Source organism: Phoxinus phoxinus (assembly GCF_949152265.1).
Source record: "Phoxinus phoxinus genome assembly, chromosome: 1".
Taxonomy (NCBI): domain Eukaryota; kingdom Metazoa; phylum Chordata; class Actinopteri; order Cypriniformes; family Leuciscidae; genus Phoxinus; species Phoxinus phoxinus.
Genome location: NC_136876.1, coordinates 52430609 through 52453975, shown reverse-complemented (window position 1 = coordinate 52453975; position 23367 = coordinate 52430609). Strand labels below are relative to the sequence as shown.

The 23367-nt window shown below is 41.3% G+C and overlaps 2 protein-coding genes across 5 annotated transcripts in view; both read right to left on the bottom strand.

Annotated features, from left to right (window-relative positions):
* Nucleotides 1-6045: 6045 nt before the first annotated feature.
* Nucleotides 6046-18352, bottom strand: LOC306996175 (sterile alpha motif domain-containing protein 9-like). 3 transcript variants are annotated; one of them, XM_079608415.1, is made up of 5 exons: nt 18267-18352; nt 18103-18176; nt 13906-13984; nt 11257-11320; nt 6046-11171 (listed from the first exon to the last, which is right to left on the bottom strand). In XM_079608415.1, exons 4-5 carry the CDS (start codon nt 11258-11260, stop codon nt 6586-6588), a joined length of 4590 nt encoding a protein of 1529 aa, XP_079464541.1. In that variant the 5' UTR covers nt 11261-11320; nt 13906-13984; nt 18103-18176; nt 18267-18352; the 3' UTR covers nt 6046-6585. The 3 variants fall into 3 exon arrangements, 2 of the variants coding, with proteins under 2 accessions (XP_079464541.1, XP_079464540.1); XM_079608414.1 differs by lacking the exon at nt 13906-13984; XR_013797023.1 differs by lacking the exons at nt 6046-11171; nt 11257-11320; nt 13906-13984 and adding an exon at nt 17239-17783.
* Nucleotides 18353-20687: 2335 nt separating this feature from the next.
* Nucleotides 20688-23367, bottom strand: part of ern1 (endoplasmic reticulum to nucleus signaling 1) — a 43262-nt gene continuing 40582 nt past the window's right edge. For both annotated transcript variants that reach the window (XM_079622901.1, XM_079622902.1), the window contains one exon: nt 20688-23178. In XM_079622901.1, the coding sequence (XP_079479027.1) occupies nt 22051-23178 (1128 nt within the window). In that variant the 3' untranslated portion in view covers nt 20688-22050. The remainder of the gene's footprint in view (nt 23179-23367) is intronic.

The following is a 23367-nucleotide window of genomic DNA, read 5'->3' as shown; positions in this document are numbered from 1 at the left end:
GTTTAGTTTAGTTTAATTAAACGGGGCACGTTTCGGATGAAAAATCGCTAATGTGAACGCTGTCATGCGTACCCGGGTGCGCACTGAGGTACCGAACCTGAGGCTACCTGGAGGAGGTGGTCTGAGTTTGGTTGCACTCGAACCGTGCCGTAGTTTGTGTGAATGTGAAAGCAACACAGACTCGGGTGCGCACTTGTTCAGGAAGTAAAGTGACCTGCACATGCGTTTTAGCTGATTATTATGTGTTTAGTTAAATAAAACACATGTAAGGGATGATAGTGTTGATGATTTACCTTGGATACGAGCGAGAGTGAGCCAGGAATCAGGGCAACAAATATGGAAATCCACTGTCTCCTCAAAAGAGTTTGTTTGCAAGCAACAGAAGGCCACCTCATGCGACACATTTAAATTCTTTATTTGAATTAAAAGATAAACATATATCATGGCATAATCCAAATTTGGCAGAAAGATGTACAACAGCAGCCAATATCTCAGTCCATTATGCACATTAAGGGTAAAGGTGGCACCTACGCCTCCCTATATAGAGGCTACCAATCACTGCTGATACAGAACAATATCTTGTCAGTTTTTTGGCCTTGTTCTCATGTAGTCCGCAAATCTGCAGGCCTCTTACACACAACTTATGCACATGGCCTAAACTACCAAAAATGAGGGCAATAACTTTACAGGAGTAGCCAAAGTTATTGAAAACATTATACCATGGTTGATATTTCAACAGTTTTAAAGCATAACAGGTGTCCATATAAGCATCGATTCATCACTATTAATTTTCTTCTCTCTGGGCCTCTAGGTAGTTCACGTAGTGTTTAAGCGCAGCGCGTCTGTGTTGTACGTCATCACATAGACTCACTATTGGCCGACGCTGGTCATGTGTGTGATGCGTGGTGACGCACAACACAGACGCGCTGCGCAAAAACACTACGTGAACTACCTCGAGGCCCAGAGAGAAGGAAATGAATAGTGGAATAAAGTCGTTATTTTTGTTGTTTTTCCGCACATAAAGTATTGTCGTCGCATGATAAACTTAATGCAGAGCCACTGTAGTCACTTGGACTATTGTAACGATGTTTTAATAACTATTCTGGGCCGGCGAGTTTGGATCCCTCAAAAAAGCCTATGGAGGAGTGAGACTGCCTTCAGATTTCATCAAAAATATCTTAATTTGTGATCTGAAGATGAACAAAAGACTTACATGGTTGGAACAACATGAGGGTGAGTAATTACTGACTGAATTTTCATTTTTGGGTGAACTAACCCTTTAACCCTTGCTGTATAAAAATACCAAATTCTGACAATATCATACCATTTTCCATTAAATCAGTAATATACCGTAGAAAACAAAATAGCCTACAGGAATATACTATGAATTAACAGTGCTCAAAATCGATACTCAGAGGCTGTTTTCCCAATCACACCCTATACCCTCATTCACTATTCCCTACACTAGTTCACTAATATAGTCCACTTGAATGAAAAGAAGTGAGTGAATTGAGACACTGATGAACACCTGATAAGCAGAATCACAGAGAAACAAGAACAGAAAAAAAGAGAAACACAAGAACTACAACTGACTTCCAGACACACTGAGTGTAAAACCAGTTTACAAACCAGTTTAACATTATTTCTGTTTGTACACAATTTATTTTTAAGATTTAACAAATATTTAGTTGATGTTTTATTGAAAATAATAAAGTTTGTAGTCACCATGATGGAGATCAGTATATGCTTTAGCTAGGCTCTTGACTTTTTACTATAATTTTTTCTCTTGCTGCTGTAACTGTGAGTTAATAAAACATATTTGTTATTGCAAGAAAAAGTCAACAGAAAGTTGATCAGGTGTTTTTGGCTGTTGTGATGATTCCATAATCATCCTGGACATGTTAGATTCACAGTTCTCTTCCTGTGAATAAGCTTTGAATTTATGGGTATTTATTTAATATGTATTAATAATACATCTCTGACTCTACTGCAACATAGAATCCAGCCATGTTTCTGTAATCAGTTATTCTGAAGGATATTGAAGTAATACAGTGCATTAAAACATTACAAACTCCTCCTTGACTTAGACACAGATCTACAATCAACGTATGAATCTCAACAATGGTGACAATCAAAAGTTTCATGTCGCAATGCATGCTGGGTTCCAGGATAGTATAAAACTCCCAGCATGCACTGCAGTATAATAAAATAAAATATATATATATTGCCACCATTGTTGAGAGACGCGCTGATTTTTGACATCTCTGTGTTTGTGTAAGACAGTGTAGCTATTTTTTTGGTTGTGCATGTGTTTTTTTTTTTTTTTACTTATTAGATTACAGAAGTGGCAATTTAACACTCTTGATATAGTATTAAACACTGAATGAGATAAGTGAATGAACAGTTCATAAGATGATATTGTCATCACAATCAATGTAACAAACTGCACTCACAAGCCGTGTGTGTGTGCACAAGTGTGACTTACAAAAACACAGTTCAAGCATGAGAAAAACTAAAGTTAAAAAGCCAAGGGTCAGCGTCCCAACTAAAGCAAACACTGATCGCTATAATGGTACCTTGAAACCAAACATTTCCAATTAAAAAACATCTCAATAACAAACTTCTGTGGATGTATGACAGAAATAAAGTCATACTGGTTAATAATACGTGTAATAATGTGTAATGGCTGGAAGTCAGTTGAAGTTCTTGTGTTTCTCTATTTTCTGTTATTGTGTTCCTCTTTCCTTCAGTGATTCTGCTTGTTAACAGCAGGTGTTAATCACTAATGCTCAACAATCACTTACACATTCCCTTATTTATCTTATCAATGTTACTTTTTACTCTTTGTAGTGTGGATTTTCCTGTGGGGTTGAAAGGGTTCCGGTTCACGTGGCTAAGCGGAATGGATAAAAAATTCTGTATTATAAATTTTTCAAGGCTTGCACCTAGGAACCTATTTCATGGTTTGCGTTCTCGAGCCACCAGGTACTGTTTTGTGCAAATGAGCGGCCGGATCGCATTAAGGGTTTTCTGTTAGAACAGTGTCGTGTTAGCGGACCCTAAGTTGTGATACCCCTAAGATAGCGGTACTAATGATTGATGATTGATTCAGTGTTGTGGAATCATAGACAGTATATAAACTGGACACAGCAACCCCATAGGTTTCAACGGAGAAAAGTGAAGTCAATTAGAAGCACTCACTTCCTGATGGCTAGGCGTAGTGCGGAGGCTAAAACCGAGTTTGATGACGTAGATGTGACGTGAGTAATCTGTCTGACAGCTGTAAGTCTTCTAGTCGCTGTGCCGAGAGAAATCTGAATCATTCCCTTCTGAATCTCACAGAGACGGAGAGCGTGAGTATTAGCTGTCCATGAGCTAGCAGCAGGAGCAACTTTATCACTCTCTATGGCAGGGATAGGCAACTCCGGTCCTGGAGGGCCACTGTCCTGCAGAGTTTAGCTTCAGCCCTGATAACAACTCACCTGTCTGTATCTATCTAGTAATCCTGAAAACATTGATTTCCTTGTTCAGGTGTGTTTAATTAGGGTTGGAGCTAAACTCTGCAGGACCGGGGCCTTCCAGGACCGGAGTTGCCTATCCCTGCTCTATGGGCTTCTCCCTTGACTTTATGCCTCCACGTCCCCCCGATTGCTTGCAAGCTTCTCCGCCCGTCTATACGTCAATTTCTCACCTGTGCGACAGAGAGTTGAGTGGTTATGATGCAATCGTTAGCCTATTTTTACAAAAACTGCTTCTACGTGGCCATAATGTAAGATACAAGGTAATGGAGCCTTTTATACATTGCCGTGTTTCTTAAGAAATAAATAATGGACAAATGGAGTCTTTAAACGCCTCAGCTGTAAAGTTATTCGCTGTCAAAGTGACGCCAAAATGAATGGGAGTCGATGGAATGCTAACAGCAGGTGATGGCTTGATAGCAATGGCGGCCCCCGGGGAAGCTTCGGTTTCCGGCGGATGGATTACCCCCTTGTGTGGAATGAGATCGGGAGCTTGGTGAACTTGCTTACCGGTAACTTGTTGGACTCGCTGGTTAATGCTAATTTAGTCTATTCAGCCTCCCAGGCATATGTTCTTTATGCTATTGTGTAGCTGAATAACTGCTAATGTGTTACGCTAACATACCGGACACCTTCAGCCTGTTGTTCTGTGTGCTATTGTGTAGCTGAATAACTATTAATGTGTTACGTTAACATACCGGACACCTATTCAGCCTGTTGTTCTGTGTTGTGTAGCTGAATAACTGCTAATGTGTTACGCTAACATACCGGACACCTTCAGCCTGTTGTTCTGTGTGCTATTGTGTAGCTGAATAACTGTTAATGTGTTACGTTAACATACCGGACACCTATTCAGCCTGTTGTTCTGTGTGCTTTTGTGTAGTTGAATAACTTGCCTTTCCGGATTAAATGTCTGTTCTTGGTCTTGGATTTTGTGAAATAAATTTCGAAATAAATGCGACTTATAGTCCAGTGCAACTTACATGTTTATATGTTTTTTTCCTCTTCATGACGCATTTTTTTGACTGATGCGACTTATACTACGGAGCGACTTATAGTCCGGAAAATACGGTATACACTCACCGCCCTTCTCAGGTGTATGCTGGTCCGACAAACGATCATTAATACTAACTCAGAGGGCCCTATCTTGCACCCAGCGCAATTGACTTTGAACACCGACGCATGTATCATTCCTATTTTGCACCCGCGCACAGCGGACTTTTCCCTCCACAGACGCACGTCGGTAAATTAGGGAATGAACTTGAACTTGCGCTCGCGGGGGCGGTTCAGCGCAAAGAGGAGGCGTGTTTCGGCGCAAAACTTCCATGGTGCTATTTTCCAGTTTTAGAAAGCAATTGCGCCACTGACCAGGGAAAAAACAGTCTAAAGACAGTGGCACGTTGCGCGTTAGTGATATGGTATTTTAAGGGCGCGTGCTTGGCCATAATGTTAACGCGCATCCACTTTGATTCTTTAAAATAAACAGACGCAGCAGTTTTCATTTTTGCAAATCATACATTATTGCAAGGAAAAATATTAACACACGAGGGAAATCATTGTTGTGTCCATGAAGATGTGAAAAAGATCTATCTAGATTTAAAAAAAAAAAAAATCTAGATCAGGCTACACATTTACCCAAAAAATATTGGGTGGGTTTCTCCCATCATCCCCATTGTCACTTCTATCTGTCTTTTACGGCCCTGACGAGAACGTCGGTCTCCTCGGCTGTGAACTGCTACTGGCGTGCGCTGGCAAATCCGCCGTTATAATAGCGATCCGCCATGGAACAAGCGCGCCGGCTCTTAAAGGGAATGTGAGAGGATGCTCTGATTGGTTTATTTTCGTGTTACGCCCAAACCACACCTATGAATAATGAAGCTACTTCAGACCAACCCCTTTTACATTTGCGCCAGGCGCAAGAGTCATTTATCGCGCTGGGAAAATAGCAACAGCGCCTGGATCCGCCCACAAAGTTACTTGCGCTTTGACACTTGCGTTTCAGATCGTTAAAATAGGGCCCAGAGTATCACAGCCTCACCCCAAAGGCGGCTCTATAGTCTTCCATCATTATCACTGTCTCTGCGGTGGTCTTTTGAAACATTAGTACTTCTATTCCTCAGCTTCGCAGCATATACCTGACACAACTCCCAAGTTGCTCTTTGCAGGAATTAAGTTTTATTCACGGCCAGGTGATCACTGGTCACAACAACTAAGTGAGTCTCCTGAACAAAAGATATATGTACATTTAAATCTTACAGTTGAGTAAAAATCAATGTCATTCAAGTTTTCTTCACTGTGATTTGTTCTTGTGATTGGTTTGTAATGATCTATCATATGACTGGTAGTTCTAAAATTAAGCACTTTTGGGGTAAGTCTACATGGTCTCTGACCTAAGCATCCTTAGTCTGCATTTATTTATTTTTGTTACATTTAATTTTGAAAATACATTTTTGACCACTTCTGAGGCCATTACATAAATGTTAAAGGGATTGTGATAAAAATATTTTAAGGCATGTAAAACTTCCTAGACTTTTAAATATAAATTCCTTTATTCTTATACAAAGCACCATCCTTCATGAGATACTCTAAGAACTTAAAAAAAGAAGTTAAAAAATAACTTTAGAATAAATTTAGAAACAAAAACCTGCACAGACGAAAACAAATAGTAAAATCAATTGGCCTCCATCCTTATTAGTAGGTTTTTAATCCCCCCAGAGTCAATTCCTTACAAAATCAAAAAAGAGCTACAATAAATCATTTGGAGTGTCTACAGACAACATCTTGTGTTTAAAGTTTTACTTTGAAATACTTTGAAATCTCAGTATATCTCTATGCATTTATAACATTTGTGAGGGAAATACAGTTAATTGTACACAAAATATATCAAGTTACCAAACATAGAATAACAAACTATCTCTCACTATCAATGTACAGTGCTGATGTTAATACACCAGGGAAAATGGCTTTTCAGCTACGCAAGACTTAAAGATTCCCTCAATTGTAATTTGCACCTAAAGACAGATATTGGGCCCTCTGCCTTGTCTATCCCAAACGTACATAAGTTTGTCTATGTTTGTACAGTAATGTTGTATGCAACAGGTCCTTTAAAAGTGAAGCCCAGGTAAAATGTGACATTCTCATTGTTATGGGGTACTGAGGATGACTTGAGAGCTGGGATGTGAAATTTCATTCCTTTGGGACCCTCTAGAAAAACCTTCTCATCCTCCGTCCAGCCGGTGACACATCTCAGCAATTTAGAGATTTCTGGCATTTTCCAAACTTCTCCACTAAACCATTTCAGGCGTTTTTCTGAAACAGACAGCAGTTTTGTGATCGTTTCAACCTTGCTCTTGTGGACAAACTTTTCAAATCCAGTCCCATTGCTCAGGAAGAAATGAGTATAGATCCTCTTTTTCCTTGGAGGGATGTCCTTCAGTTTCTTGTTGTAGTTTCTCTGGAGATGTTCAACAGCAGAGAGAACAGTTTCATACTTGTGTTCTTTCTCCACTTCTGTGTCATGCTCTTCTGGCCAGAAAAGTAAGACGAGTAAGAAAAGAGCACTTGGCAAGCATCTCAGTTTCTCTTTAGGAAATTGGTGACTCAGTCTTTGTAGATCCTGAAATGCAGCCAGCTTAGAAGACTGAGTTGAGAGGCAACTTAAAGCAAAGTGGGATGCTATGTACTTGACCAGGTCCGCTGGTAGCATTTGTGCCCTCATAGGATTGCTTGGGTAAAGTGAAATAATGTGCTCCAGAACACTCACAGGGTTGCCATCTTTCTGGTTTGTTAGGAGGGAAAAAATTGTTGTGATGTTTCCGCCACCATGATAATAAATCAACATGCGTTTCATGAAAGGACTTAAGTACCCTTGATTTGGATCTGTAATGAGAGAAGCACCACTGAAGTATTTGCCATAAGCAAAAGATTTATTCACCATCCAGTGCATTGGATGCTTTATGGTCCTCTCAACAGTGTCAGATGTCTTCTCCTCATCAGTTTTCAGGTCAGTCTGGAAGTAACTCAAGTCTTCCGAAATCCATTCCAGTGCTTCCAGCATTATTTTTTGGAGGTTTTTCAGCTTCCAGTGATAATGTTCCCATGGTTCTTCTATCTCAACAGGAATGTAATCTGTAAGGAGGTATTTAATTAATTCTGAAGACGTTCTTTTTGAGAACACACGAAGAGTGCGCATTAGATTCAGCAATGCACATCCTACCTCTACTACTCCGAAAAATCCAGCATTGTTCATGGTCTCATTGTCCTCAACTGCTGCATTCTTGCATTCCTGGAAACATTCAATGGCTTTTAGTGCCGTTTCCAAAGCATCTACTGTGTTTTCAGGTGTTTTTTCATCCTGCTCCATGGCTTTACATTTTGCTGCAAACCACTGCCTGTACACCTGACCTCTGGTATCGAGAATGTAGGAATTCTTTGGCCTTTTCTCTACTGCAGTTTTTGCCCACTTTTCTGCTTCTTCAAATCTGTCATGTTTGTAATTGAGTCGAGCCAGTTGCTGAGCAAAAAATGCATCCTCATTAAAACGCTTGTAAGCCGCTTTAAGAAGCTCAATGGCTTTATCCGGACACTCTTTCTCTCTCACATGCTCAATTAGGGGAGAGAAAAAGCTGTCAAATTTATCACCTTTGCTGATCCTGTGGCGTGTCATGAACAGATCTCGCAAGAACTTCATGTACTGATCTCTACCAAACCTGTGCTCAAAAAGCATATCGTTGTTGAGAAGATCCAAAGCAAGATCACTTTGTTGTTGTTTGTCACCCAGAAATTGTTGAAGGATTTCCTTTGCAACCAGTGGATGAATGATTCTGATGGAGTTAATGTAGGTGTTTTCATCCCTCAAGTGTATTAAGACCAATTTAGCTTGCTCACTTAGAGAAGTCTCAAAGGCATGTCGTCGAAACCTATCCACACAGATGGACAGAGCCAGGAGAGCTTCGCAATGTGACTGAGAGATGAACGAGTTCTGCACGTAAGTGTTGAGCAATGCCACATACAGAACAAGCTTAGTAACCACAGACTTGTAGTCAATGTCTTGCAGTAAATGCTTGACAAACTTCTTCACATATTCAGCAATTTTGTGGCTCTCGAATTCCTCACTCATCAGGACAAATGTTAGAATGAATTCTGGCTTGAACTGCTCTTCAAGTCTTTGTCGTTTTTTGGAAAACTGCTTTTTTTCGGTCTCTGAAAGTTTATGAGTAATAGAAACATTCTGTTGAGGTGATTCCCTGCACATCTTCTCTGGATTGTGCGATCGCCTACAACTTAGCAGAATGAAGCAGAGAGTTCCACGTGCTATTTTCTTGGTATTGACAGCCACTTCCAATTCATTCTTTACATCTTCTAAATACTCTTGATCACAGTCTTCAAACAGCAGGAGAACAGGGAGGCATTTTTGGGGATCTTTTTCTTCGTATTCCCGAAGCCAAACGGCATCTTCTGAAACAACCGATGCAGATTTTGAATGATTTACCACGGCACACCTTAGATCCCTTCGGTTATTCCATAGTACCTGCCTTGCCACTGTACTGCCACCACTGCCAGGATGATGGTATATGTTGATGCAGCTGATGGGTGCCCGATCCAAACTCCAGCAAAGACAGTCTTTCACCATATTGTTGACTTCATTGTAAGCATCTCTTTGAATTACCTCCCCAACGATTTTTTTATCTGCAAGCCAGAGATTCATCCAAGTTACTTTCCCTCCATGGTAAAACTGCTGCTCAATCTTCTCCTTTTCAGATTCCATGACATCGGGACTAGTTTCTTCACAGTGGTTTAGACTCAGAATCTCCAATGAACATCTTGTTTCCTCCTCTCGAATATCAAGGAAACACTCCCCTTTGACATGGATCGGTAATCGTTTGGTGGCCCTTGTAGTGGTAGGCTGGACCTGTTGCAGGGTTGCATTTACCTGACTTATTGTCATCCCAACAACACTTGAACTGTTTACTGTTTCCATGTTACAGGATCCTAGAGCAAACCTCTGCCAGTCCTTGAAATTCTCCTCCGATTCAGCAAGGCAGATAATGTCTTCATGTCCTTCCATGTCAGTGAAGAACTCATAGAACGTGTTTAGGAATGGTATGTCAACAGGGGAAGTAAGAAGGAAGATCACTTGAAAGGTTCCTTTGGGCAAGATATCTTTGCAGATCAATGACACACAATCTTTTAGAAGGGTTCTTTTTGTTTTGACCCAGGTCTTCTCATCACAGGGAGGCTCGTTGCCTTTAAAATCGCTCCGGCCATTGCAAAATATCCAGCTGGTTTGATCAAACAGACGCAGATGACTCTCCAAGTCTCGGATGCTCAAGCCGCTGGGAATTTTGTAGTTTTGCATGAAATGGCGGTTCACTGCATGGTGCTTATTGTATTCATGGCATAACCCAGACACATTGGAATCTGGATCAAAGTCAAACACACAGAAGATGTTCATGTTCAGCAAAAAATCAATGTGTTGCAGATCCTTCTCCTGAAATCGATTTGTGACAAGTATGTGCCATTTTTCCTTGTCCATTATTTTATTTCCACCCGTTACAAGCATTTTGAGCTTTTTCCCCAGGTTCTGGCACAGTTTTGGTGCTGTGAAATGATCAGTTTTCTCTGCCTCTTCTCTCTGAGCATCCCTAAAATTGATCAGTTGGTAGAACTCATTCATTTCAGCCACTGGTTCTGTTTTAGAACCCACTCTCCGATAAGCGGTTTTCTTCTCAAACTGAACTTTGTTTGCCTTCTCATTGAAATTTGGCAGGCTAACAGAGAACACCTTGTTCTTCACTATGCTCACTGCTGGCTTAATATCAACCTCCACAACATAGTGTTCCACAATGCTGTTTGAACAAACTACTTTAACAAACTGAGGTTCACCAATACATAGTCGTACAAGTTCGCTATCAGAGCTAGAGAAACTCCTCTCAATGTAATCTAATGAATCATAGTATACATCTTTTTCCTCGACAGGAACACCAATGATTTCACCATGTACATAACCAGTGTCACCTCTACTGTCCATGACACCAAAATGTATTGTGCCATTTGTACGAACATTTATACAACCAGTAGCAAACTTCAGCACTTCCTTTGCGAACTTGGCCTGTAGTCTTTGACGGTCCAGTGTTGCAGCAATGGCAAATGACTTGTACTCATGACATGGAATAATAAAATCACTAACCCCTGATTCTGGTAAGAGCACACTGTTCTTAACATATGTAAAATCAACACCTTTCATATCAAAAGGTCGTAGTTTTGAATCTCTCTTTGTTGTTACCACAAGTACAGAATCTTCTTCTTTGTTATTCTCTTCATTGACATTTGCTCTGGTGTCAATACATTTAATTGCACTTTCTCCATGGTCATTTTTTCCAGAAGACTGTTTGTTTAAATTATCATGTTGTCGTTGGGCTTTTTGTGAATTAATAACTAACTCATCTCTTTTTTTGATTATCAAAAGCGCAGGCCCGGATTTCATTCCAGTCTCTTTTTTCAGATATTCTTCTGATAGTTCACGTAGAATCCGACCATCTACTTCCTCTTCATGAAGTTTTTCGATGTACGTTTCTTTAATTCCTATTGATCTTAACCAGTTGCTCACCATAGACTCATTCCAAATCTCCAGTGGATGATCCTCTGGCTTTTCTGGAAACCAAAAAATTGTTTAAGGTGAGATATTTTACTTTAAAACAATGACTGGTAAGTGTTATAAAAACAACATTATACTTGCCCATTGTTTAATGTCTTCTAATGATCATTCACAGTACAAATGCAGACACCTTTACATTGCAGACCTTGAAGAACAGAAATTACATTGTTAAAGCAGAGACATTTTAAAGCCATCAACAATACATTTATCTGTATTTTGTTTTCAAAAAGTGGGATGCATTTCAGATTAATTAATTTAATTATTATATAAATACACAACAAGGGGTTTAAACAGACAAGTGCATTCATTTATTTAACAGTTTATTGCTATTGCATCACATCTGCATTAACAAAGTGCATGCTATAGATGCATAAATAGGCATAACCATAAACAGAAATAATAAACAAAGTATGAAAATCTTAGATTTTCAATATCAATTATTCAGGTGATTTCATGGACATGCACAGGAGCATGGAGAACGTTTAGGTTACTATTGTAGGAAGGAACTGAGACGTTACGTCAGAACTGAAATGATGAATAGGGATCTCGTCTGAGAGCCCAGTCACCTTTGAGTGTAAACAAAACAAGCCAATGGACATTGACTAGTGAGATTGGCGAGTCAAGTCAAGTCAAGTCAAGTCACCTTTATTTATATAGCGCTTTTTACAATACAGATTGTATCAAAGCAGCTTCACAGTGATAACATGAAAATAATACAAAAAACAATTTCATCATCGTCCACCTTTAAGGCAGATCTATAATATTGTTGAATATTAAATGTCCCCGACTAAGCAAGCCAGAAGGTAAGGCAACAGCGGCAAGGAACCAAAACTCCATCAGGTGACAGAATGGAGAAAAAAACCTTGGGAGAACCCAGGCTCAGTCGGGGGCCAGTTCTCCTCTGGCCAACGAGCGAACAGTGTATGATTATGATTCAGGAGCATTACAGGTCAGAAGTCAGAATGAATCAGAGTATTTGTCCAGTTCCGGTTTGGTGAAGTCGGAGTGGAGAGGCGAGTGAGACCCCTCTCTGTGGTAGGTCCCAGCCATTCAGCGGTGATACAGCAATTGTGGTGTTGGGACTTAACGTCTCTGTTCCCTCCTTCAGGTGTGAGTGTGGCGAGCGGGACGGGGTCGAGGGCAGTGGGAGAACGGCGCGAGGCCGGTGGAATGATTATAATGAGCGACACCTGCGTGACGCACCGGTCTCGTATCTCTCAGGGAGGAGCGGAAGCATAAAAGGAGGAGCAACAACAGTGGAAATTGAGAGAGGAACAGGCGTGATTTTATGTTGTGTTTTGTTTCTGTTTTGTGTGGCTTATACTTTCATTTTGGTATTTGTTTTATTTTATGATTAAAGTTTTGAAATGTTCGCCGGTTCCCACCTCCTCCTTCCCATAATAACAAACCTCGTTGCAGGGAGTTACAATAGTAATCAGTCAGTCATGTTCGACGTTACGTCAGAACTGAACTGACGAACTGCAAGCCCTACCAAAACGCCACAATTGCTGACCCTTCTCCGAGCGTGTTAAAGAAACGTACATCGAAAAACTTCATGAAGAGGAAGTAGATGGTCGGATTCTACGTGAACTATCAGAAGAATATCTGAAAAAAGAGACTGGAATGAAATCCGGGCCTGCGCTTTTGATAATCAAAAAAAGAGATGAGTTGGTTATTAATTCACAAAAAGCCCAACGAGTAAGCCTCCTGTAGCCCTCTCACCTGTTGGGACGAAAGAAAGGACAGGGCTTTACTCGAAGATAGCCAGTCACTGCTGTTCCTTTGACCCACACAGTGGGTATTGGATAACAATGGGAAAGTTAGCCTATTCCAAATGGAAAGAGATGCTATGGAGACCACATCCTCCCCGTAGGGAGGTAACATGTGGAGATTACACATATGGACTGACCATTGGGGCAGTGCTAAATATGGAGGGTACAGCCAGCCACACTAAGTGTGGAAATCAATACCGGCAGAGTATACTCTGGCAAGGTAAAGACACGGGCTCAACAACAGGGAAGCCGTAGCGTGGAAGAAAACACATGTGGGATCACAAGACATGAGCACCTAGTCTAGTACACGGGCTGACCTTCTGGTCATACACACGAGTGCTAAACCTAGCATCAGGTGCCTCTGCCGCAGTAGCTGGAGGAACTCTACCAGGCTTCACCAGGTGGGGAACTCACCTGGGGAGAAATATAGGCATTTGTTTCCCGTCCTTGGAGGGGAATGGCACAGCAAGCAAGACAGAGAGTGAGTCCCCTCCTCTACTAGCTACTTGTAGCAAGTACATGGGATGAAACGGGCTCTAAACGGAGATTGTAATACCTTGCAAACGTGTTAGATGTTGCCCAGCCTGCAGCTCTAAGAATGTCTGCCAGTGAGGCTGCGCCAACGCCCAGGAGGACGCAACACTCTTAGTGGAGTGAGCCCTCACTCCGAGGGGGCACAAGCCGTTAAGAGTGTTAAGACACTCTCCACTAAGAGTGTCTTGATTTAGATACTTGATACCGGGGCAGCAGTGGCTCATGTAGGTTGTCTAACCGGAAGGTTGGTGGTTCAATCCCCGGTTCCACCTGACCAAGTGCGAGGTGTCCATGAGCAAGACTTGCATGGCTGACACCGCCGTCGGTGTATGGGTGAATGTGAGGCAACATGTGGGAATGTGAGAAAACACGCTTTGGTGGCCATTGGGTCTGTGAAAGCGCTATATAAATGTAGTCCATTTACCATTTGATACAGTAAGACGATGCCATTCACTATCCAGTGGGCCAACCTCTGCTTGGAGACCTTTCCCTTCTGCTGGCCTCTGTAACAGACAAAGAGCTGGTCTTAGGTTCTGAAGCTCTACGTGCGGTCAACGTACAAACGCAAAGCAAGAATGGGACACAGCAGAGGTAAGGCTGGGTCTGCCTCCTCCAGGGGTAGTGCTTGCAAGTTCACCACCTGGTCCCTGAAAGGAGTGGTGGGAACTTTGGGCACGTATCCATTAGGGGTGTGCAAAGGAGCCGCTATTTGTATCTGTATTTGTTGAGGGGGGAAAAGTGTTTGTATTTGTATTCGAGTAAAATTCAAAATAGGCGTAAAAAAAAAAATTGCGTTACACTTCTAATTTACGTTATGTGTAAGTATTCTTTAATTATATCCATTATAATAATTATGGATATGCAATATTGGTTGATGTTTTTCCATAAATCCAGCAATGAAACAAGGAATGTCATTGAAAAGAAAATAACACAACAGCCATTACCTCATCCATGGTTAAACCAACAACTAATAAAATACCATTTTAGCCTACAGCCTACATCGTGCTGTCTGCAACAGACAGAGTAACTTACGTACCATATAACTCCCACACGTGCATACAATTCGACAAAACTACACAAGCTTTTTAAACTTTTTAACCAAACGTTAACGTTACTCTGTCAACAGCCTATTGTCTAAATTACCGCGCTAAACAGCTGACGTTACGTAAACAGAGCTAACATGAGAGCACCCGACTGCAGACGTCAATAATGCCGCGTAATGGAATAATCTCCCGATCAAACTCCACTTCTCGAAAGTTATAAACTGCCTCAGGAACCCAGTTAAGGTACAAACATCTATTCAACAAAAATAGTGATGGAGTTAAGTGTTTTTTCGCTCAGCCGAGCCCTCTCTGTTGCTGTGTGGAGCAGCCTGTGTCCGTCACTCTCTCACTCATCCGGGCACGCACTGCGGTCTCATGAGGAAACGCAGCTTTTTGATATAAAGTTTTTCTTGTTCCCGAATACAAATATTTTTTAAAGTATTTGTTCGAAATAAGTATTTGTAAAAAACACGTTATTTGTGCCTTTCCGAATACCGTATTCGGGTTCGGCTCCACCCCTAGTATCCATGTTAAGGGACAGGATTCTAAGCTCTACTGACTGAAGCGGCTTGAAGGGCACTCTCTCAGAGCTGCTAAGACCAAGGGGAGGTCTCAAGAGGACACAAGGTGAGGCAAAAAAATCCCCTCAGGAACCTGATGATCAGGTTGTGCTTCCCGAGAGACTTATCCTCTACTACTGCGTCGTGATGTGCAGCAATAGCGGTGACATATAGTTTCATCGCTGAAGTGATGATGTCAACTACTGCTGGGGGTAGGACACCTAAGTCCTCTGGGTGCACCGTCCCAGAGAAAGAAGCTACTTCCTCAGGGGAATCTGCCAGGGAGGGGCTGTTAAGATGAACATCAGTTCTGAGAACCAAGTCAAAGTGGGCCAGTAAGGCGCAATCATCAAGACTTGCACTTCGTATTCCATGACCTTGCTGTTAACAAGCAGAATCACTGAAGGAAAGAGAAACAACGAGAACAGGAAAAAGAAGAGACAAGCAGTCTGTGCGTGCAGGCTAATAGTGGGAAACGTATATTTGTGTAGGTCCCGGAGGGCTGGCTGTGTGCCAGCACACGTAACCTCGGTTCCCTGAGATAATGGGAATGAGTATTGCGTAGACGACCGTGCTATGACGCACACGACTTGGCATTCGTCGATTCAGTCGAATTAACCTGAATCGCATGGCAAAATGAGCTTCTTATATAGGCAGATGCCCTGCCCCCTTTAGATGGGTTCTGTGCTCGGTTCGGTGGGATACACCCTTATTGGCTCATGCAAATGCGACGCTTCGCCATAGGCTTGTGCAGTTCCCTCTGCTCACCCAATAAGCGCGTGCAGATCTTTGCACTGTAATGGCAGTGCAATAGAACTGCGTTATTGAATAAAAGGATTCAATAAATCAGAGAAAATATACGTTATCCTCATAGCATCTAGCGACGCAATACTCATTCCCGTTATCTCATGAAACCAAGCTTACGTTAGTAACCGAGATGTATCTGCTTGTCTCTTCTTTTTCCTGTTCTCGTTGTTTCTCTTTCCTTCAGTGATTCTGCTTGTTAACAGCAGTTGTTCATCACTAATGCTCAACAATCACTTACATATTCACATAATTATCTAATTATAACACTGCATCAATGTTACTTTTACTGTTTGTAGTGTGGACACTACAGGACTTCCCTGTGGGGTTGAAAGGGTTATTTAACAGGCGGTGACTGTGTAGTTGCGGATCCAGTGAAAATATCTTTATTGCAAAAAAAGTTAGGTCGAGTTAAATCAAGTTTTAATTTAATGCATGGTATTTTAACAGTAACATACTCTAGATTACAGTAAAGAACTGTACAATTAACAGGAAATTACTGGCAACATTGTTGCTAGTATTTTAACATTCATTTGCGGGACAATGTTTTACAGTGTGGGTTGCGTGTGTCTTTGTCCAGACTTGACTGACGGGGTTTGCAACATTTTCAAAAGTCTCAGTTTTCGAGGGTTGAAAACTCCGGAGTAGTGTGGACGGCAGACGTAACCGTAGCAAAAGTTATGTGTTTTAAAACAAAAACGCACTAGTGTAAACGTAGGTTTTCAACAGTCTGATTGAGAACTGTAGGGCTGAGCAAATACTGTACGTGCAGAACTATTTACTGGCCTAGTACTTCAAAAATCCTTTTAAAGGTATTCATCTGAATTAAACATGGCACAATGGCCTTTCTCATCACAATATGCTAATGCCTATCTAGTGCAAGGGATTTCATCAATATGCTGAATGAGGACTGTTGGGACACTCCAGGCACAGGATGGTTCTGTCGGGAGAGACAGCGTCATTTGCACCTCAATGACACGTCATTTCCTTCACAGGACATATGCTTTCAACTACATACTGTTTATTAACTAGTGTGTTCTAATATGGCCTATGTCATGTTTGGTCTCATCTGACAGCATATAAACTGAAATGAATGGTGATGATAGAGATATTAAAGTATTTTAACAATCTAGGTACTATTGCTTAAACGTGCATTGAGAAGAATATGTTAATGTTCTTCTCCCCCTCTTGATCACCTCACCACCCATTTGTCTCATCTTTTGGTTTCCCGTCGGTCGGTTTCGTTGTTGGTATTCTACTAATGTTGATCTAGGAGAAAGGCTTTAACCCCGCCACTCCCGCACACCTGCGTAACCTCATGAGAAAGGCCTGTAGGCTACGGCCTTGTTTGCCAAATATGCAAAATATAAGCAAAATATGGTTCTTTCACTGAGTATCTATTAGTTCGATGGCAGGAAACAAATAAACCAAACAATTTAAAAACTTTTTTTTCAATAATCAAAGGCAGTATCAATTCAATTAAAAATAAATATTGAATATTTAAAAATATTATGTCAGTTCCAGTTTGAATCCTGTCAAGAGACTACAAATATTTTTTTTCTATCCTAATAATTTTTAACAAACATGTATTCATTACTCCAATGGGCTTCAATGGGCCTACATTATTTGCCACCTGTGTGATTGTACATTTCTCAGACAGTCACCTCTGATAACAGATCAATCTAAATTATAATGTAGATGCATTTTCTGCTTTAAAACAACATGTAGGCTATTGTGAAAAGTGGCAACAAATAAATGTGAATTTAATTAAAATATAATTCATTGATAGTCAAAAACAAGTTTAAATTTCACTGGACAATGTGAAGTGGAGTAGTAATTTTCCAGTCATTCATAAATCGGTTGAAAATCACGTGGACAGACGAAGCGATCGGAATCTGCGGATGATAATGGATGATAATTGACTACAAAAGTACACAAAAACAGAACCAAAATGCACACTAATGGTAAGTAGTAGGCTATTCAAGTTGTATTTAGCCTGTATATTGATATACACTGATTAAACTAGTAGCCTAGGTTAATGAAGCCCAGCCGTCTCCAGCCCAAGTTAGTCAAGTCAGTCACCTTCATTTATATAACGCTTTTAACCATATATATTGTTTCAAAGCAGCTTTACAGTGATACTAGGAAATGAAATACGAAGCTTGGTAGGCTGAATTGTATTTTAGGATATTTTGGGATTAAACACAAACTCACAGTTGTCGAGTCACTGACCGGAGTTCAGCCGCTTCCTCTCTACATCCATAGACGAATCTTCCAGACGGACAACCCTTTGAACAAGATAAAGTAATGTGTAATACGAGTGTAAATAAAATATATCTTACACAATGTTTAGATTATTTGCACATCTCAAGATTTACCCAATAATCGCCGAGTGTGAGAGTGCAGTAAATGCGAGACTCTCTGTTCAGCGAAAGCGTTGTGTGTGTGTGTGTGTGTGTGTTGCTGGGCGGGATTTCTGCTGAACTGGTCAGGGAAAAACAACGGTCTTAACTTTCGATTTCCTGAGAATCAAAGGAAGCATTTCCATAACATTATAAACTAACATATTAACAACAATTTAAAATAATAACGATAATATGAACCGAACAGAACATTAAAAATAGTCTAGATGTAAAATAAATAAATAATAACAATAAAAAAAGCACCCAACCATAAAGCATTGTTTGCCTTTTTGTTAATTTAGTAGTTTTGGTTACACTTTATTTTACAGTGTAATATTATGCAGGCCTATAGGGTTAGGATTATAGTTGCATGCAATATGCATAATTTACTGCACTTAAAAATATTTTTAGGATTTGTTATCACAACGTTTTATCTTTTGTCAAATCAACTTAGATGATTAATGTGGTTCAGATAACTTAATATTTTGAGTTTCTGTTTATTGAACCAATCTCCTTCATTGTATTGTTTGATTATGATTATGGCTTGCAGCTTATGGAAACCTTTTCACAATATTCTAATTTTGAGTTTGGGGTTTTCATAAACTAAGACATAATCATCAAAATTATGACAAATAAAGGCTTGAAATATCTCACTTTGCATGTAATGAGTCTATATAATATATTAGTTTCACCTTTTAAGTTGAATTACGGAAATAAATGAACTTTTGCACCATATTTAAATTTTCCGAGTTTCACCCGTACATGACATTATCATCAACACATGGTTTTCCAGGTTAATATTGTGCATATGGACTCTCAGTGGAAGAACAGAGACAATCTGATCATTAAACTGATGACATCCAGTTCATGCTCACAGTGTAGCTTTAGCTCCTCATGTGATCACTGGGCAATGGGGAATTGACAGAACCTGATCTAGATATGATATTAAATATGTATTCCCACACACATCTGACCTTTCTGATGGCGAATATGCAGAAATATTGCAATAATAAGAAAACTCTGCTAATCCAGTATTTATGAGGACAATTGTATGATTGTGTTACCTTTATATTTGCTAGTTCATTAACATCTGTTTCTTGTGAAATAAAATAAACAATAAAAATTTATGATTTTTTTTTTTTAAATAGTGTTACCCATTTTCATGTAATCTGATGCATCATCATACATATATTTGAAAACCAGTAATTTCACCATAAAAGTGGCAATGAATAAAAAAACGTAATTGCATAATACACAGATTAAACAAATCACAAATGCATTAAAATTAGCTTAAGAAGCGTCTCCAAATGAAGATAACAAAAAAAAAAAACCCCCACTAGATTATTGCAGCTAATCGATAGAAAAATTATTTTTTTTATTGACTATTGATTCGCTTATCCACAAAATTACAAAAAGTTCATAAATATGAATCCAGTTATCTGTTAATTTCTATAGGGAAAGCAAAGAGAAATATGTAGGCTACCTATTTTTACACATAAATAAAATTGTAAAAAGTTTTTTATTGATTGTATTGTTTTCCGCCACAGCAGAATATGGTGAACTGTGAGTGTGTATCCGAGTGAATATGGATCACCGCCAGTGATTTCAGCTTCTACAACATCTAAAATATGTTAAAAACTACGTTTTACGAAGCTACGTTTCAGAAAATAAAACATCCTCCTGTTCCTTGAATCCCTGGCGTATGCTACTCTAAGCTGTGTGTATGTTGAGCACTTGTTGCCTCGTCACGAGGACTCGCTCGCTGTATTCCTCATTTGTAAGTCGCTTTGGATAAAGGCGTCTGCTGAATGTTAATTGATGAACAAGAGTTAATAATATGTTTCACTATAGTGCTATCTATAGTGAAATTACTGAATTAAATGTACTTCCATTCCACATTGGACAAAGTCCAGAACTGCTCCAGCAGAACTGAACAGGTCATGTGATCACTTCAGTCTATGACTGTACATGCAAGAACTTGTGTCTGGCAAACCACAGAAACCCAACTCTACGCTACGAGTCGGTGAAATGCTTTGCCCTGTCAAAACGGCTGTGATTGGTCCAGCATCGGTTTGCTGTTGGGTGATAAAGTACATCTAAATAATGGTGTCGAGCACTCTTAATAACCTCCGAAATGAAAACGCACAGATAAAAACTGACCTTTTGTGTAAACTCGCTGTATGTAACCAGTTTAAAAACGTTAAAAAGTGTTGTGCTAATGATTCTGCTTTACTAGTGAACAGCAATGAGGCGTACTGGGTCTCCACAACTGCATTACACAGAGTAAACACTACATGTCATTTAAACTAAAGGTCAAACATCTGAGCGATGTTGGGTGGAGTGAATACGCTTGGCTATTTGCACTCATATGAGAATGGCAAAAACTCGCTTGGCATTGCACAATAGCAGCTTTTATTAACACTACATGTAAAAAGGCATTGCATTGAATCATTTCCCCTCAAAACGTGCCATTTAAAAATATATCCTGAACATTAAAAAAACACGTAACATTATAAAAGCTCCATCTGGAATATTTCAGTTCATAACGGCAGCATTTCACGTCTCAATGCCGTAATGCCGTACATCTTCTGGTACTTGACACACAATAAAGTCTTTCCTGGCATTTCATAACAGAAAGCCCACAGTTTTAAATCAGGAGTCCACTAAAAACTAGAAAAATAGCTCAATTCTTTTCCATTATAATAACCATTTAAGAAAGTCACCAAATGCTGGGTTGTTTCAACCCAATTTTGGGTCAAATATGGACAAACCCAGCCGTTGGGTTAACATTTTAAATCACATTTTTAACCCAACGTTTGGGTTTGTCCATATTTGACCCAAAATTGGGTTGAAACAACCCAGCATTTTTTACAGTGAAGCTAAAAGAAAACGTATCCGCACTATCCAGAATCCAGAACGCACCATGTTTTCTTAAACAATGGCAACATATAAAAGTGTATGAGCACAATACAGGATAATGACCACGTGTGTCCTGGACGTATATCCAGAACTTCTGAAAGCGGAATACAGTTGGTGTAATGTTGGAGACAGCGAAGGAAAAGCTCAATCAGATGTGAAACTTTACCAGAAGTAGAAGAACTGTGTTTAAAGTTTCCTGAAGCCATTCGACAGCTTTGTCTGAGAAACACTGAGTATTCACCGATGCCGTGCTGTGATTGATCACATGATGTGTGAGAACCAATCGGGTGTGACGTCTTTACAAGTCATGAGTGAATGAGAAGTAAGTCAAATTCTAATGCGATCTTCAGAAGATTTAACACACGACGTTTGGTCATTTTGGGGCTGTGTATGGATGTGAATTTTCATCTCTGGTTGAACTATTCCTTTAACATCTCTCAGCAGCAAAAGCAGAATCACAGACATCAGACTCTTCAGAACCGAGACACAGTGGCATTTAAAAAAAGGCACAATCAATGGCCACTTCAACCGATTATCAATGATCAAAATATGTACAAAAATATATATATATAATAACACGCTCTCTGTCAACATTGCACAGTGGGTTTCCGGCGTTCACGTCGAGTGTTCAGCGACGGAAGCTCCCTCACTCAGAGGAGGAACGACTGCAGGGTTTCTCCTCCTCCATCTCGGCTCGTCTGGAGTGAGCATGTAAGGCACTGAAAGATGCGATGGCGTCCTCTGCGAGACACAGCCCAGACACTGCAGGTCCAGACCGCACACACAGACACACACACACACACACTAATCCCGGGAAAGTGTCTGAACGGGTCACGTGACTCTACGGATCTCCAGCCTCCTGTGGGTCTGTCTGTATGAGCATCACTGTGCTGAGCTCAGGCTGAGTGGGCGGAGTCTCTGTGGGCGGGGTCCGAGTGGGTGGGTTCTCTGTGGGCGGGGTCCGAGTGGGTGGGGTCTCGGTGGGCGGGGTCTGTGTGGGTGGGTTCTCTGTGGGCGGGGTCTGTGTGGGTGGAGTCTCGGTGGGCGGGGTCCGAGTGGGTGGGTTCTCTGTGGGCGGGGTCTGTGTGGGTGGAGTCTCGGTGGGCGGGGTCCGAGTGGGTGGGGTCTCTGTGGGCGGGGTCCGAGTGGGTGGGGTCTCGGTGGGCGGGGTCTGTGTGGGTGGAGTCTCTGTGGGCGGGGTCTGCGTGGGATGAGTCTCTGTGGGCTTGCTCAGAGTGGGCGGGGTCTCTGTGGGTGGGGTCTGAGTAGGAGTCTCTGTGGGCCGGCTCAGAGTGGGCAGGTTCTCTGTGGGCGGGGTCTGAGTGGGAGGAGTCTCTGTGGGCCGGCTCAGAGTGGGAGGAGTCTCTGTGGGTGGGGTCTGAGTATGAGTCTCTGTGGGCCGGCTCAGAGTGGGCAGGTTCTCTGTGGGTGGGGTCTGAGTGGGAGGAGTCTCTGTGGGCTGGCTCAGAGTGGGCGGGGTCTCTGTGTGTGGGGTCTGAGTGGGAGGAGTCTCTGTGGGCCGGCTCAGAGTGGGCAGGGTCTCTGTGGGTGGAGTCTGAGTGGGAGGAGTCTCTGTGGGTGGGGTCTGAGTAGGAGTCTCTGTGGGCCGGCTCAGAGTGGGCGGGGTCTCTGTGGGTGGGGTCTGAGTAGGAGTCTCTGTGGGCCGGCTCAGAGTGGGCGGGGTCTGAGTGGGCGGGGTCTCTGTGGGTGGGGTCTGAGTGGGAGTCTCTGTGGGCCGGCTCAGAGTGGGCGGGGTCTCTGTGGGAGGAGTCCGTGTGGGCGGAGTCTGAGTCAGTTCAGAAGAGTGATAGTAAGGCAGGAACGGCCGCTCCGCTGCACAGGAACGCATGGCCAGATGTGTGTGTTGCAGGAGAAGAGGGAAGCGGGAGATGAAGTAGGAGACGAACTCGTCAGGAACGGATCCCAGCGTCTCCTGGACTTCATCGGGTAACTCTCGGTAATGGTGTTTCTGTGGGAGACAGAGATCAGAGAATTCAGACCACGCTAAAGAGTTTGCAAATGTTTTTTTTGCAACATGGATGTAAATATTAAGTTTAGTTGTGTATTCAAATCAATTAATTATTTAGTAAATTATGGTAACACTTTACAATAGGGTTCGTTAGTTAACATTATTTAATGTATGAACTAACATGAGCTC